Source organism: Anopheles marshallii, chromosome 3 (genome assembly GCF_943734725.1).
Source record: "Anopheles marshallii chromosome 3, idAnoMarsDA_429_01, whole genome shotgun sequence".
NCBI lineage: Eukaryota > Metazoa > Arthropoda > Insecta > Diptera > Culicidae > Anopheles > Anopheles marshallii.
The window spans coordinates 54,726,740-54,743,278 of record NC_071327.1 but is presented as its reverse complement, the minus strand read 5'-3'; the positions used below and the strand labels follow the sequence as shown (position 1 = coordinate 54,743,278).

At 44.4% G+C, this 16,539-nt stretch overlaps 2 protein-coding genes across 2 annotated transcripts in view; one reads left to right on the top strand and one right to left on the bottom strand.

Moving 5' to 3' along the window:
• The window catches only part of LOC128715986 (uncharacterized), a 151,500-nt gene that overhangs the window by 68,188 nt on the left and 66,773 nt on the right, over positions 1-16,539 (top strand). The gene's annotated exons all lie outside the window — the stretch shown is intronic.
• On the bottom strand, positions 638-5,949 carry LOC128715989 (phospholipid-transporting ATPase ABCA3-like). The gene is made up of 6 exons (XM_053810909.1): positions 4,990-5,949; positions 3,411-4,924; positions 3,267-3,340; positions 2,853-3,205; positions 899-2,784; positions 638-818 (listed from the first exon to the last, which is right to left on the bottom strand). The coding sequence occupies exons 1-6, from the start codon at positions 5,941-5,943 to the stop codon at positions 638-640; spliced, it is 4,962 nt and encodes a 1,653-aa protein (XP_053666884.1). The 5' UTR covers positions 5,944-5,949.

Genomic DNA, 16,539 nt, shown 5'->3' with positions numbered 1-16,539 from the left:
AATCTCTTATCACCTACGCAACCCTTTTCCATTATATCATTATGTGTGGTATAATATTATGTATCATGAAAAAATGAACAGACAATTACTTACAATGTTTTATGAAATTCGGACTCACCTAGTAATCATGCGATTTTATCTTTCATTAATTGCTGAAACCATCTTTTTCTCATTTCAGGTAAAACGTCTATAATGCACTTGACTATTGATCGCTAAATCCCAACTCGTAAGTTTACTTATTTACCTTTCTGATCTCTAAATAATTCGACATTATAACACTCGAAATAGCAATGGTTCATGTCTGTGACAACTAAATTTAGATTTGTTTACAAATCACCGCCCAACCAGCCTACTGCCTTTGATTTTTCTGTCATCAAAGTGTACATCTTACTACAGATTATGTTATAATAACCTTGATTTATGATTTATTAAATTATTTCATACTAAAATTATTACAAATTACTTTACAAAACAAATTACTTTACAAAATTACAAACATGTAATGTGCACCCGTCATAAATTTGTCGTTGACACAATTTCCCTTTCTTGCTTTGCAACATATTTCTCCAAACGTTTGTTCGTTTATGTCTGTTGATACTAGTCTCGAATAAAGAGACGTGTCACAGACACAGGGGTTTTACTCTGTCAGGCGTTGATATTTGGTGAAAAACAGGAACACCTGTTCGAGCGACGTTTGACCGAGAGCGTAGTCCTCTATTTCCAGTGATTGCCGGGAGCTTTCCATCAGACCGAACATCTGGGACCATTTCAGGTCCGTCACCGGTATGTGGAATGTGAGCGAATCTTCGTATTCCTCTCTGTAAAGACACGAAGATTAAACAATGACACATCGGTATGGAAATAGGCGCTGTTTCGTCCACTCAGCCAAAATACTCACTTTAGCACTGCTCCATTGAAGCGACTCATTACAAAGTCTTTCACACCAGCGACACGCTTTTGCTGAGCTTCGGAAGATCCTCGTGCTACCTTGACCGTTAGCAGAAATCCTTTGGAGAATTTGTTCTTCAGATGTTGGGTCGAACCGAGACACTTGAACTCTCCGTTCACCATGATGGCTAGCCGGGTGCATAGGGCCTCACATTCTTCCATACTGTGCGACGTCAGCACGATCGATTTGCCAGTATTACGCACCTTGCAAATCACGTCCCAGAACTGTCGCTTCGCACCCGGATCCATACCGGTGGTCGGTTCGTCCAAGTACACCACCGACGGGTTGCCAAGCAGTGCTAGTGCCGTGCTGAGCTTTCGCTTGTTGCCTCCGCTGTACGCTTTCGTGCGCTTGTCCAGATGTTTGGCAAAGTTCAACTCCTCCGACAGGATGTAGGACACATTTTTCACCTCCTGTTTTCGTACGCCTCGCAGTAGCGCAAAAATGCGTAATGTTTCTCGGCCCGTCAGATCTTCCAGCAGTGCGTCAAACTGTGGACAGTACCCAATCTGACGATGTGCCCGATTCATATCTCCACGTAGACTGATACCCTTTACCCAAGCATCACCAGATGAAATTTCCTCATCGCCGGTCATCATCTTGAAAGTCGTTGTCTTACCGGCCCCGTTGATGCCCAGCAGTCCAAAGCACTCGGAATGGTTGATGCCAATCGATAGGCTGTTTACCGCCTGGAAATTGCCGTAATACTTTGTCACATCGCGCAACAGCAAGTTATGTCCATCGATGTCCTTTCGGTTGAGATTCTGTATGCGACGCTTTTCATCCAGTACGTCCGAATCGACCTCGGTGCTGCTATGGCCGTTATGCGTTCCGGATGGGCTAACCTTGGATGTCCGACGGAACAATCGTTGCAGTACACCGTACTCCAGCATAAACAGCAACCCGAAGCTGATGCACCCAATCAACAGGCAAAAGAGTAGATTCCGTATGATGCCAACCTTGCCGAAAGAGAACACCTCCAGATCGCAACAACGCGCATCGTTCCCGCACAAGTTGCTAACGTCACACATTGGACCAAGCAGCTCGCAAGTCTTCCTACATAAGTTCGCCGTACTGGACGCTGCGTTCAGGTTGTTCAACCCGTGACTAAGTATAAAGTTGGGGAAGAACATAAACACCCATTCAAGACCCTCGGCCACATCGTTCAGATCGATGCCCTTAAACTTGAGAATGTTGACCGTGGTGAAAAATATAGCCCCCGAAAGGACGTTAACGAACATCGTGCGCACGAATCCGGTGGCTGACACGCTGAACAGGAACGAGAACAGATATGTCACGGGGAGGGCAGCAAACCCGAAGAAAAGCAGCAGCAGAAACGCTCGCCCTAGCTCATCAAATGTCGACCATCCTTCCTCCTGGAAAATGGCAACCGCTGCGATGTATACCAAACTGTTCAGCACGAACAGTGTGTAGTCCCAAATGAAAGCAAGCAGCCAAAACATGGTCACATTGGTACCGCTGACGAACTGCAACAGCTTAGCACGCGACGTGCGCTCCTTGATGTAGAACATGATGTACAAAGCCGTCACGAATGCCATCGCAAAGCCCGTGTTAAACGCTAGCTGAAAGCCAGCGTTCAGCCCTGTGTTGAGCTTTTCCAACTGCGTGTCCAACCGATACGGAAGCGGTTTGTTCACCACATGCAACCGACATTGGGTGCATTGGGCCTGCAGGATGGCGTTGTAAATTAGATTCAGGGCCAACGGTGCCGTGTGGAAGGCTTTGTTGTTGAACCAACCCACGTACGATGAACCACCGGCGATGGTAGCACCCACGAAATATCTCGTATTTACGGAGGCTATGTCCTCTTTGGACTGGAATGCAAGAACATGGTATTTAAAGCCTACTCGACTACTAATCGCGAGGAGCGCGAGAAACTTACCTTGCGCACAATATACTCCGTCATGTCCTCATCGATCGTGACTAGATCACCTTGTTCTCCAAACATATTCTGGAAGGCTGCAACCCTCGCCGGATCACCGTTCGTACCCTGCAGTACTGTGATGGCTTTCTCGTAAGAATCCATGTTGATCTCCAATGCGGGCAGATCGTTTCCTGCCGAAATGCTTCTCGTGATGATAAACGTCATGCAGACGAAGAATATTGGAATTACAAACATCATAACCAGCTGTATCCAGGCGCGTATGGTCGATAGGAACTTCTTCAGCAGCTGTGCTTGTATTTGGTTTAAAAGGAGCTCCTTACCGGTCAGCAGGTGCAGTCGATCCAATGCATCTACAGGGAGATATTGCACTTAGCAACTGTTGTTCGAAAACAGCCCATTAACCACACTTACATTCTGAACTGCCTGTCTCTACAACAGTACCGTTTGTATGAGTTCCCGTTTCATCAAAACTGTCACTACCGGCTCTGGAAAGTAAATAAAAACACACAATCATTGTCAAAGCGTTTCTTCGCTACCACTTTCCCCAACACTCACTTCAAGAACACCTCCTCCATTGTTGTGAGCGAGATGCCGTAGCTCGTGATGCCGCAGCTAACCATTTGCTGCTCGATATCTTCCAGCAGCCGCTGGAACACGTCGATATAGTCCTCCTTCAAGATGAACGAAAGTTCCGAACCAATGTCCGTGTCGATGCTAACGTCCGGGATGTACTTCCGCAGGATAGCCAACAGACGCTGCTTATCACAGCGTGCATCCTTCACGCAGATCAACCGATACCCAACGCCAAATGACTTCTTCAGGAAGAAGGGTGAGCCGACCGCTTTCAGTTTGCCCTCCGCCATGATCGCTATCCGATCGCCGAGTACGTCCGCTTCGTCCATGAAGTGCGTGGACAGTAGCATCGTACGATGTTGCTTCTCCTTCTGCAGCAGGTTCCACAGGGCACGCCGAGCTGACGGATCCATACCGGAGGTGGGTTCATCGAGCAGTACCACCTTCGAACCACCGCACAATGCCATACCCACGGCAAGCTTTCGCTTCATGCCACCGGACAGTGTGTGTGATTGGGCGTTACGCTTGTCCACCAGCTCAAGCAACTTTAGATACCGATCGATCTCTTCACTGACCGCCTGCACAGGCACACCCTTGAGGCGCGAGAAAAACTTCAAATGTTCATGGACTGTCATCTCGTCGAACAGCACATTGTGCTGTGGACAGAGCCCCAGCGATGACCGTACACCCTCAATATCGGTACGAATGTCGTGCCCGTTGATAAGTGCCGTTCCGGAAGTGGGTGAGAAGACACCGGTTAACATGGACATAGTCGTCGTTTTACCTGCGCCATTATGTCCGAGCAGTACGGATATCTGGTTTTCGTACATACGCAGATTCAACCCATCCACTGCCGCCTTGTTTCCTTTGTACACCTTGCGAAGTTGTTTAATTTCCACTCCGGCATATCCGGCCGGATCCTGCTCGATGTAGCGGGAGTCGGTAGTAGCGCTCTGTTCCTCGCGATTAAACAGTGTGTCACGTGATGGAGTCCGATTGCGTACCCAGAACTCCTTCGTGAAGGGGAAATACCATGGTCGTGCTATACCAAACTCTCCCGGCATTACTTGCTCCACGTAGAGCGCGATCAGAAGGTAAAGCACCGCGTCTACTAGTAGCATGATGATCACCAGTCCAACGTTGAAACCATCATCGATGGTGGCTGGTTCGAAGAGATTAGACCACCGCAGCCCGACCGCTGTTGCCTCGAGCCGAACGGTCAGAAACATTGCCAACGACATGCCGGAATTGGAGAGCAGACACATGCCTATCTTTGCTCCAGTTGCCATTTCGTCGTAATTTTGCTGGCTCACGTTGAACGGGAGCTGGGAAACGAACCAGAGCAACCCGGCAATACCGGCTGCCGTGTTGGCCTTGCTGAAGAACACGCTTATCATAAAGCAGAAGCAGATCGTAGTGATGCTGTATATGAAAAAGAAGAACCAGATAAGCGTCCAGTCGGAATTTTCAAAGATGGCCGCCGAGCTGAAGGGAACCTGATAGAGGAAAAAACCAATGAATCAAATGCTGCCTCGCTACATTATCTCCAATTGGTACTTACGCAAAGGAGTATCGTGATGAGTGACAGCGAGACCGTCAACAGGATGAGACACTTCACAAACCATGCCGACCAATGCAACCAGTTGGAAAGGCCCATAATCTTCATCGCTTCCTTTAGCTGCTTCTCCTTCTCGATGGTGATGTATTTGACCGTGTTGATGCAGGTGTAGAAGAACGATATGACGATGATAAGCGCTAACAGCTGTTGCAAAGCTTCCAGAATCGCATCATCGTAGTACGGTGGGTACGAATATCTCTGCACGTGTACCGTCGGCAACGCGACACCAGCGAGACGGCGTTCCAGCAATGCCCTGGAGATTGCTCCCTGTATGCCGAGGAATCCTTCCTTGTAGTAGCTCGGCGAGCCACCATCGTCATCTTCCGGATTTCGCAACCGAGGTGAGAATGGTACCACCAGCATGTTGGTAACCCAGTTCGAAAATTGGAACTCGTCGTCTCGCAGCTCGCCCGGAAACCGCACAGCGAACGTCAGGTTATCCGGCATTGCGTCTCCAGCCGTCCAGCTGGCCCAGCTGTCGTCGAACTCGACGCCAGCCAAAAACGACGACTCCACCAGCACACTTTCCATCTCCCGCGCATCAGCAAACGAGGCGAAGCTTAACCGCGCTTCAGGATCGTTCGCGTTCAACGATCGCACAGCGTTCTGCACGACCTCCTCCAGCAAACTGTTCCGCGGCGAGTAGGCTAGCTTGAACTCGAAATTCTTCTCCTGTGCCATTTTGGCCAGATGCGTTAGTCGGTCAGTTTCAAGCGGTTTGAATATCGTGTTTTGATCGACATACTCCGGATCGACCAGTCCTCGTACGAGCAGCAGAATGGAGCAGCATAGTACCGGTATTAAAATTTCAAACAGCGTTTGAATGTAGTGGCGTTTCTGTAGGATCCAGTTCTTCCACAGGAGAAGCACAAACTTCTCCCAGCTGCTGGTTGCCATTTGTCTATCAACCAGATACCGCGACACTGTAGAAACGAGTATACGAAACATGGGACGGGACGTCAATTAAAGGGTGTGATTTTACAGCCAGAATCAACTCTTATCACTATTAACGTGACCGTGGATGATAACTGGGTCTTGTGACTGATCGCACTGATTGCTCGATGGGAATTTTCGATGGGCGAGTTGGGAATTTTTCAAGCACATAGCTTCACTCTAACGTTCGTTTATGATGGATTGAATTCGTAAAGGCATTCGTTTAAGTGCGCTGTTACTCTTTAGTAAATAGTAAAGTTAATGTTATCACAAAATAAATTGCAAAGATAAAAAGAAAAAATATTTTACGTTGTCAAATTGCTAGTGTAGCTAATCGAAAACATTGAAGGAAATTTTTTTGATTTTCTTTGTTTGCACGCTCAAATTCCATATTTTTTCACTTCAGAGATACTTATTTTGCTGAGTTTCTCTCTTCAATATTTTGGCTGAATTAAGGCTTTTACATTATGAGCTAAAAAAAACTTTTATCCCTCAGACATTCTGGAGATCTTAACATCCAGGGTGATCGTTACAGGTTCACCAACAACATTATTCTGGCTTTTAATAGGCACCACTGCTTCAGCGGATGTTTAGTTCCGGTAAAATGTTTATCGTTTTTCTGATTTTCTGAAATAGACTATAAACGATTTGTTGTAACGCAGCACTAGTGAACAACGGATGATGAGTCACTGAACTCGACGAAGACTAATTGCTCGTTACTAAAACACTTCACGTAACGCGTTACACAATACATTTGACACGTACGTCAATAATAATGTTCCGGTATCACACCTCCATATCCTCATCCAGTGGAATGTTTGACTCACTCTTGACAGCATTAAGCACTCGTAACGAAACTTTGTTCGACAGACACTAATTACACTAATAACTAATGCATTGATTGTGTGTCTACAGCTTCTTCACTAACAATTTCACTAAAAGTGATCCCCATCGAACTGCATTACATACCGTTGATGATTTTAATGAACTGCTCCTACTTCACTATCAAACTTTGGTCCTCGTTCCGTGAGATGCACCTGCAGGAAACGCTCGGTTCGCAATGACTAACAGTACCGCTTGTAACATGCTTTTTCTTATAACAACACCATGGCTTATCAATATGGCGGTGTGATAATCAATTGTCTTCTTCTGTCTGTGTGTGTGTGTGTATGTCTATCTGGTTGACGAGATATGCATAGAGCGGCGTATGTTTTGCTCACACAGGAAATTGGGTACCCTTCCGGCAATCAAAGCTCAAGTATTCGTGGGACGCGCATCGAGCACAAGACCAGTACTGCCCGGCCGTGATAAGATAAACACAGCTGAAGCGGGATTGAGTCACTGCCCCGCCAGCCAGACACGCGGCCATCGGGGTCCCTTTATAACCCAATAAAGTAAGCCCCCTGGAAGAATTCACGCCACCGGGGGATGATACAGACGCCATCGGTACGCGCGCACACGTGTGGACGAGCTGGTTCGGTTTTATCCGGTTCATTGATAGCCAATATGTTTCGAGAAGGTGGTGGTTTGCTCGATCGATAAAGCGACTAATCTCTAGCGACCGAACGGTACCGCGAAACAAAAACATGAAGATGGTAGCGCCCAATGCTGCTCTTGTCCAAGACAATCACTGTGCGAAAGCTTTTTTGCCGTCCAGCATCGCTGTGGAAAGCTGCTATCTCACGTTGCTAGACCTGCGTATTTTTGCAGCGTAATTCCATCGTTATTATTCATTGTCGAAACGATAGGGCGCGTCGGTGGCTGCATGTGACTGACTAAGCGCTGGGCGTATTGCAAACCTTATCGGTGGGTTGCGATACTGCGGTATGGGAGCACCAAATCACAACAAAGTGTGACACATTTTTATGATCACCGGAAACGGATGGAATAATTCGAGAGCATTTGATCGTTTGCATCCCGATTGGGGGGTGAGAAAGTTCTAGGCGGCTGTGTCTAGGTGTCAAGATAAAAGATTCATCTTCATGGTTTTCGTGTCTTATGGCCACACTTTTTCGAACTCTTAAGGTAAATCGTTTAATACTATTCGTAGAACTATTAACCACACCCGGAAGCACACTTGAATAATTTTGATACAGACATGAGTCACTCAGGAATAAATGTTTGGTAAAGTAAGATTTATCTTGTCTACGTTGTCCCAAGGCACAGTTTTATTCGGAAAATGCAAATTTGGAACAATTTTTTTTTTAAGAAGGACGGCTAGGCCTTATTGCTTATTACAAAAAGTAATCGAATCTAAGATACAATTCACATTCGCTTGAAGACATTTCCTTCATCAAACAGTGAAAAGTAACCTTATCCCGGGTATACTCGGCCGGAATTTGGAACATTATTACTACATAAAAACACCCCCGAGTAAGAATGAAAGCTCTCGCACGTTTCAATAGTCAAAAATTTGAAAACCAATGTATGGAGCAGTTTTACTACACAAAACTGATATCTCAAAATAATCATTCATTGTAAAATTATCTTATTGCGCTACAAAAAACGCTAATAAACAAACATTCAGGTTATCACAAGCTATAGAAATATACCCAAAAAATTAAGGAATTTTGATGCTATGCCATGGTACGCTTTGTGAAATTAGGTAAGAAGCACTAACGAAGATTTTGCACTGTTTTTTTTTTTTTTTTTGTTAGAACGGCCTGGCCTGACTTATTTGACTTATTTTACCACGTAGCCGGATAGTCAGTCCTTGCTACGGAGGATTGGTCCGGATGGGATTTTGGTCCGGTCTGTTCGTGTGAAGCGTCGCCGCTACCATCTTGCCACCGGACCGCCCCGAACCTTTTATACTAATGTTCATGTATATACATTTCCATGGTATTCAATTCCATTTTGACTATTTTGACTCTTTTCAACGCCCTTATCACAAATATTTGTAGCAATTATTTTACAAATATTTTTAGATAACATTAATCATACACGGTGTACTTCAGCATTAGCTAATATTTTGATGAACAATCATATAATCGCCACAAAAACAGCAATCAAATCTATCCTGGGGTTGTTATGCTTTATGTATGCCACAAAAAGCATTGGTAAACAAACATATACCACATAACAACAACCCATATATCTATTTGATTAAAATACACAAACTAAGTGGGCAAATTGTGATGCGAATGTAAATTTGGTCGTACCACAATAACACCACATTCCGGCGTAATTAAATGGTAAACTGGAAAGGCTAGATATAATTATGCCAGTGTGGGTGTTGTGTGGGTTTTGAGGGCGACATTGTCCAGTCTGCGCTAATTGATCCAATGCGTTCGTGACAATAGAATCCCTTCCTGGCCGTGCTTCAAGCTGGCTTTAACTAAGCCCCTTTAAGCTGAAGCTCGTTAGATTTCAATCCTGTTTTTTTTTTTTTGCTATCCACTACAAACTAACCAGCTCTTGCCGTGCATAAATACCGCACGCCCCACTCTCTTGGCAGCACTCGGGTACAATACAATGCTTCATTTTCGGTGCTCTAAAACACCGCACCGTACAGCGACCATTCGACACAAACGCATCAATGATGCAGTGCAATTGATTCATCACACATTCTTCATCACCTTCGCGCACGTCAGCACCGCCAGGTGCTCGGTGTTCGCCTCAAACGCAAAGAACGGAAGCTGACCAGATTGGGTAACGAGTAGCGAATGCAATTTTCAATAATAGAATAATCAAACTATGAAATTCTGCCTGCCACTTCGTCCCGCTCTTCATAGGCGCTCCAGTTCTGTTTGCTACCGTAAATGTTTGCTCCGTACCTTATCAGTATTCGCACGAGTGCACCACCGAAACGGAAGTCCTTACTGTCAAACGAGCCGTACAATCGCACACACTCGCAGCACCGAACCTTGCACGGGTGCGCCGGGTGGTTGCAGTCCGTACCGGAAACACGGCCCGTCTGCTTCCGGCAACCGGAACTCGAACCGGTGTTCCGACAGAAATCGATCGGTTGCATGTGTGTTAGGTGGCGCTTGGTGTGATAAGGTCTAACCAGCTCACCTGGACTGCATTCTACGTGCGCATGTATGTGTGGCTTTTTGCGATAGTGCCATCGGTACCAGCTTTCCGTAAGTATTCCGTAGCGATACGCTTTTTTCGCCAAGCTATGGAAGCTGCATTTAAGTGCAATAACAGATGCAATGCATCCTTTTTGCTTGGCTGGAGGTCCATCCGGGTGAAATACTAGGGGTACTTTTGCAAGCCTTACTTTAAAAGCATTTTCAACCAGAGTTGTGAAAATAAGAAAGAAAAAAACATTTCCACTAATGGACCGTTTAGGTTTACCGTTCCGCACTTTTACTTCATTTTAGCACTAAAAACCTGTTGAGATGGCTTTGCTTTGCATCATGTGAACAGAGATTAAATAGCGCTTGTTGGTCTCGTTCGGGGTTGTGCCGATTTTTAAAGCAGTCAAATGATTCCGCCAGCTGTACAATTAAAGCTGTACGAGTAAAATCTGTTAGGCTATCGTACTTGTTGATCTGAAGTACGGCCGAATTACTCATCATGCATTACTCATTGATGATTCATCGAATGCCAGTCAGTGAAGGTACTATTCAAATAATCTTGACTTGGTTTGAGTTGGTTCCGATATCGACATTGCGCCCCATTCCGATTCTACTGTCATTTCTCATTGTTATGCTTTCCGGCACTGTACGGAACATGGAACGGGCGTTTAATTACCGTAGTGCAACCATTCAGTAACTCTGCGGTAATTTAACATAAAAAAGGTTTCTCAGAATTTCGCTCCCATAAAGATGTTCCTATCATGCACAAGGTTATTATATTATTCATTGCATTCAATATCTGCATCCCAATGTGCTAGAGAGGTTAAAGAAAGAAAGGCAACTTTACTCGGAAAATCTTCTCTATCACATGACATTAAATAAAAGATTTTATCGTCCGTTTTAAAGCACACTTTTGTAATCTCTGCTAAGCACACGAGCACAAAGCTCCGTGCCTGGCTGGTGTGCCCCGATCGATCGGATAATTTATGTAACCTAAGCTGTACATATATAATCCACCACGCATACTTATTATTCACACATCCGGCCGATACACACAGTGAAACAAAGAGCGCATTTTATCTCTCCAGCACGTCGACCGTGCAGGACAGATCATTTGGGCCGGATCTAATCGGCACATTCGGGCAATAAATATGCACACTTATGTGATAAGCGCTGGCATGCAATCTAAATGTGGTCGATTTTATGATCGACATTATGATGGACCCCACGCCATGCGGACGTTTCGAGATGGTGAAGCGGCGAAGTTCGATAAAAGCGTTGCAAAATTTTGGCCGATTTATTAGATTTAATGATACGGTCTCGTCACGAGTAGTAGCTCAATTAAAGGTCTTTATTGTTAAATGATGTTCACAATTTACATTAGTCCTGAGAATTGGAATTTCCATTAACATTTTTCCGTTTAAACTGGAACAAATCAAGTAGCAAGCTTTGCATCGTTCTTGTTGTCTTGTTATCATTCGGTTCCCAAAGTTCATTTGAAAGCTCTTTGAAGTGATCTTCCCTAACAACGATTTATTCTCATTAAAAGCGACCCGCCTGACATTTCGATCAATGGGCACAGTTAATAGCGAAACGCCATTGTTGTGCAATAAACAATCGCCAATTTGCGCATTAGGCTTCATCAATCATAATAATTTGCATCAATTGGCATCAGTCTTCCTTTTGCTGATGATTAGCGCAATTCTCATTCAACGCAGGTAAAGCAAAGGAAACCGGTATCGGAGAAAAGCTTTTCATTTTAATTTCCATTCAAAGCACCAAACACACACAACAATGTTTCGCTTACGCTGTTATTGCTGATTAGCTTTACGGCGGATGATAAGCGAACGCACGTCCCTGTTTCCACAAGTCCTTTCCCCTAAACCCGCTACAGAGCTCCCCCGTCAACTGGCTGACGGCCATTTTGTTACATAATTCTTCACTCACCGCACACAGCAAAACCATTCATACGCGCCGACATTTCGGCAAAGCAACGAAATCAATTAACAACCGGTTATTCCATCGACGGTTTGCGTCCGCTTCCCGGCCCGGAAGTGTGGTAAATATTTATCGACAGAATTATCACGCTTTAACGTACATTAATTATCAGCACGATGAAATGGAAGGCGGTGAGGTGGGCAAACAGGGTGGGGTGAGATATTACATCTAGAAACTTTACAAAGGCTGACTTTGGTTGGTTCTCCGTGAGATACATTTGGGGAAAACAAAAGAAAATAATCAATTGCCGTAAAAGCTTTTCATCCGGATTGGTTCTGAGATCTGGGAGTGCGGTGGTCAATTGCTTATTTCCCATTCACAGTCACCACGTACGTCGACAACGGGCATACGCATGATGGACGCATTTGTGCTGGTACGTTCAATGAAACTTCACAGGGATATATGCCCGGTACACATCAAACTCAAGACTCACTTCATTAGGAGAGTTTTAGCCGGCCCATAGCTGCTAAGGCGATCGAACGGATGGGACTTAGAGCAGATCGTACAAGGAACTTCGTTCCCTCCCGTTCGTCACCCACTGTACTCAAAATCGGAACGGGAAACCTCCAATCCGATTAGAGTTGGATTAGGCCTCATGCCGTAGACTTCTATTTGCAAGAGCCCGGAAGATTTCCCGGTTCGTTTCGTGGTTCCTGTCGGTGTATTGCATTGGATGGAATTAATACTTTCTCGAGCGAAAGGTTACGGTTAAGTGCAGTAGTGTTTTTCGGTGTGTATGTGGTAGTTCAAATAGATTAAACCCTACGACTCACCGCATGATCCTTCACAAATTCCTGTCGGACAACCCATCAGCCACCAGGCTGCTCCATCGACAGTTTAGCCATTGTTTGTGGGGTGTTTTCGTTCGGGCTTAAAACTTCCTCCAGGTGGGATGTCGGTGTTCGTTGGGCGGGATTCTATTCACAATGTGGAGTGGGTGGTTCTGTAAGCTAAAGTTAAAAAAAAACTTACTAATAGATTTAAGATACTCGATATCGGCTTTGGATGAAACTGTGGTGAACATTAGAGTAACCAATTTGTAAAACCACATGAAGAGAAAGATTTTCCCTGCATTGATTTATTTGAATCTTGTTGTATTGTAGTTAAACATAATCACTAATAGAATTTCTTAAACATAAAGCTTTTTTTCGTTTTGTTAAAATATATTTTACTTTTTTTAATTTTTATTCAACATTTTACATTTGATTTTAACTTGATCATTATTCTTTTTTAACACTGTTGCCTTTTATAATTTATACCCACACTTATAAAACACGTTTATATTTATTTTACTTATTAAATGTTCTTCTCTTTCAAAACTATTCAACATTTCCATTCCATACCACACCAATCAGTCACTTAAAAGTTTGTATTATCAAAACAAAACTAATAACTGTATTATGACAAACGACCATTACCGTTTCTTTCTACAAAACCCATCCGTTTTGTTGAGCCAACTAGCAACGTTCGGGGCCAAATGTCATTATTCACCTCACCCACACCCCAACACTTCCGCAAAGCCGAAGCCGGTTAAGAAAACATTTCTCAACCAAGCGGGGGAAGGACGTGGCAAAGTGGAAAAGTTTCCTGGGCAAAGCGGAGACGATAGTTTGCTTCACCACTCTAGTAAAATATTATCTTTGCTTCCATTCAGCCTATTTATCTGCTCCATCCCCCACCGATAAACCATCCTGAACGCGCAAAAACCCAGGCTTTTCAACCGTAAACTACAGGAAATTTGTGCGGAAAAATGGAAAATCATTTCGAACGGAGGTGTGGAAGTGGAGGAAAGGAAGTGCCCGTACCGTGTTGGGGGCCACCATAGATCGAACCTTCACCGATGAAAGGCGAGTTTTGGGAAAATGGCGTGAAAATGTGCCTCTATTGTGAAGCGTTCAAGTACGATACCGAAATACCGAGGGCTGGATATCGTTTCGAGCTATTCCTGGGTGGAATTTTTGAGTCCAGAATAGAACGCAACAACGACAACAAAATTGTAATCGATTTCGAGAGGAAAACTCGAGAAAATCTGCTGCGATTAAAAGGAACGAAAAGCATAGTGCTTCGTGCCTTTTTTGGTTTATTTTTCCAATGTATACGCTCTATACAATCGGAGAATAATTTTATATTCATTAAAGTAAGTACCCACATACGTTCTCGTACTGTGAAACTACAAACGATGCTTCTTATGCCGATCGTATCGGAAAGCTTCTCTTTTGTTCCACCCCTTTTGTGCTGTGTATGTATGCTATCAGAATCAAACGCTGGTCTTCTTATCGATCTGAAGCACAACATAGCACCAGCAGTGAAGAAGTGTTAACTTAATTTTCCTTTTTATATATGACCCAATTTGGGACATGTCTTCTGAATGGCAAGAGGTCACACTTTGGGGGTGGGTAGCAGGGGTGGTCCACATGGTAAAAACTTTTACTGCCGGGTGTCGAAATATTGATTGCATTTTCTACAGCCCCACCTACTGGGTGGTTAGGACTTTCCTCGCCCTCCCCAAAAAGACAGTACCGATCATTTTCATAATTGCGAACCGAAACACCGGGGAACCGCACAAGTTTTAATGATTTCATAACAATTGTTCCACTAACAGCGGTGGGTGGCATCCTCGTGGTACGGAAGCCGAGCTTTTTTAGGGGGAAAACTTTCAGCCTGCTGTTCCGGTTAACGTTCGAACCGAAATTGCTTCAAACTGTCGTTAGAGTAGGCCTCGCAAAAGCTCGACTTAAGAAGCTCGCTATTAATTAACCCGAACACGTGGTAATTAACGTTTTTGCTTCGTGCACCAGTAAACGAACGTCGCAGGAAAACATGCTGGTTTTTTGGGAAAAACTTTAAATTGCACTTTAAACTTTGCACGGTCGTTAAAGCCATTCCAGCACCGTAATCGATATTGGTGCCATTTCGGCTGCAAGCTATCAAACATCAGCATCAGAAAGGAGCTCTTCCAGCTTCCTGATTTACTCTTAATAACCGGTGTGCGTTTTTGTTATCTAAAACTGTGCATCACCATACTGCATGATTTAATGGCTTTATCGTTTCATACATCCAATTTTCATTCCTGCTTATGTGAAATCTTTTAAAGCATTTTCCACCGAAAGCAGAGATTTTTCTCGTTTTTCCATTCGCTCGTAAAATAATCCTTTGTAATGGGATACGCCACCCGGAAATCGTAGGAACCATTTCCGCCTAAATTATGTATGCCCTTTGATGAAAGCGGCGCTCGCGAAAGCCCTTTTAACTGCGTACTCCTACTATCCATCCGGCCAGCACAGCATAAGTCCCGAACGTCGTTGAATCTGATCCTTTTCCAATGTGGCACATTGCCCTGCTTTCCTCGCTTGTGGCGCCACTTCCAATCTCTTTATTTTTCTTTTCGAATACACATCTCTTTCCATCTCGCTTTCTCTTGTTCTCCAAGCTTACCGTGTGCGAACGGGCAGTTCCAAACCGCAATCAACTCCAGTAACGCGCAAGATGGCACCGCACGGTGGCGCTACGTTGAAAGGTCCCCCGAGGGGTTGTTTCGGTGGATGGAGTTTTATTTCACTCGTAAAACGCGTGACACGATGCCAATCGCCATTATGCGCTGTGCCGTCGTAGTGCGAGATTCTTTCGGTGGCCGCGAGATTAACTTTGCCCTGCGGTAAGGGAACTGCGTTGGCGTGCGGTAGGTTTTCCCCGCATCGATACTTTTCGCACTATTAATGCCGCGGGAACGGCGATTTATTCCGTATCGATTGCGTCTCGGCGAAAACATACTAGTTCCTAGCGCTAAACGGTTTCGGTGGTTAGTGGCGATGTGTTCCCATCATGTCGAGAATCTATCGAGAATCGATGGACTTAATGCCGGGTGCTCAATCAACAAAACAAATTTATCCTCCAGTGGCTAAGAATTGTTTCCTGACGAAATGTTTATTCAAGAGTTTCTCGGATAATGAAATATTGTCATCAATAAAGGAGTAGATAGATGTAGGCTTTATGAATTTACCAAAATTAGGCAAATATAAACACCAACAATAAATAATACAGTTTTGTTAACTAAAACACAAATAATATAACAGATTTGGAGTAGGATATTGAATATTGGCTTAACATTTTCAACTCGTTGGATCTATGTTACCATAAAAAAAAGTGTTTATTTTCCCAATTGCTCCAATTTCTAGTCAAGTGCCTTTGGCACTAAGCAACGTGCAACTGATCGGACCTCGGACGAAACAGATCGAAAGCTATAATCGCAGCGCAAATATCTCTAAATTAGGGGGGGGGGAACTTGTTGCAAAATGACCTGCCAGACTTAGTTTTTCACATCCATTCCAGACGAGATCCACAACCTACGCGTGATCTTGATCGAACACCGATTGATCTCCATGTTACAGGTTATTTGATCCTTTTCGATAAGTTGTCCCTAAACGTAAAGTAAAATAACATTAACTCTCTTCGCGAACACTCGAAGCAATACGCAAACATGCTGTTCTGCTCCTCTTCATCCAATTGAGCTTATCCGAGATTATGGCAGCCAAAGCGA

Excerpts from the sequence above, each read along its gene's own strand:
- LOC128715989 (XM_053810909.1), bottom strand. The coding sequence starts at position 5,943 with ATGGCAACCAGCAGCTGGGAGAAGTTTGTGCTTCTCCTGTGGAAGAAC. Across the intron at positions 3,206-3,266 it reads AGAGACAGGCAGTTCAGAAT|ATGCATTGGATCGACTGCAC; the intron begins GTAAGTGTGGTT and ends ATCTCCCTGTAG. Across the intron at positions 819-898 it reads TTCAATGGAGCAGTGCTAAA|AGAGGAATACGAAGATTCGC; the intron begins GTGAGTATTTTG and ends GTGTCTTTACAG.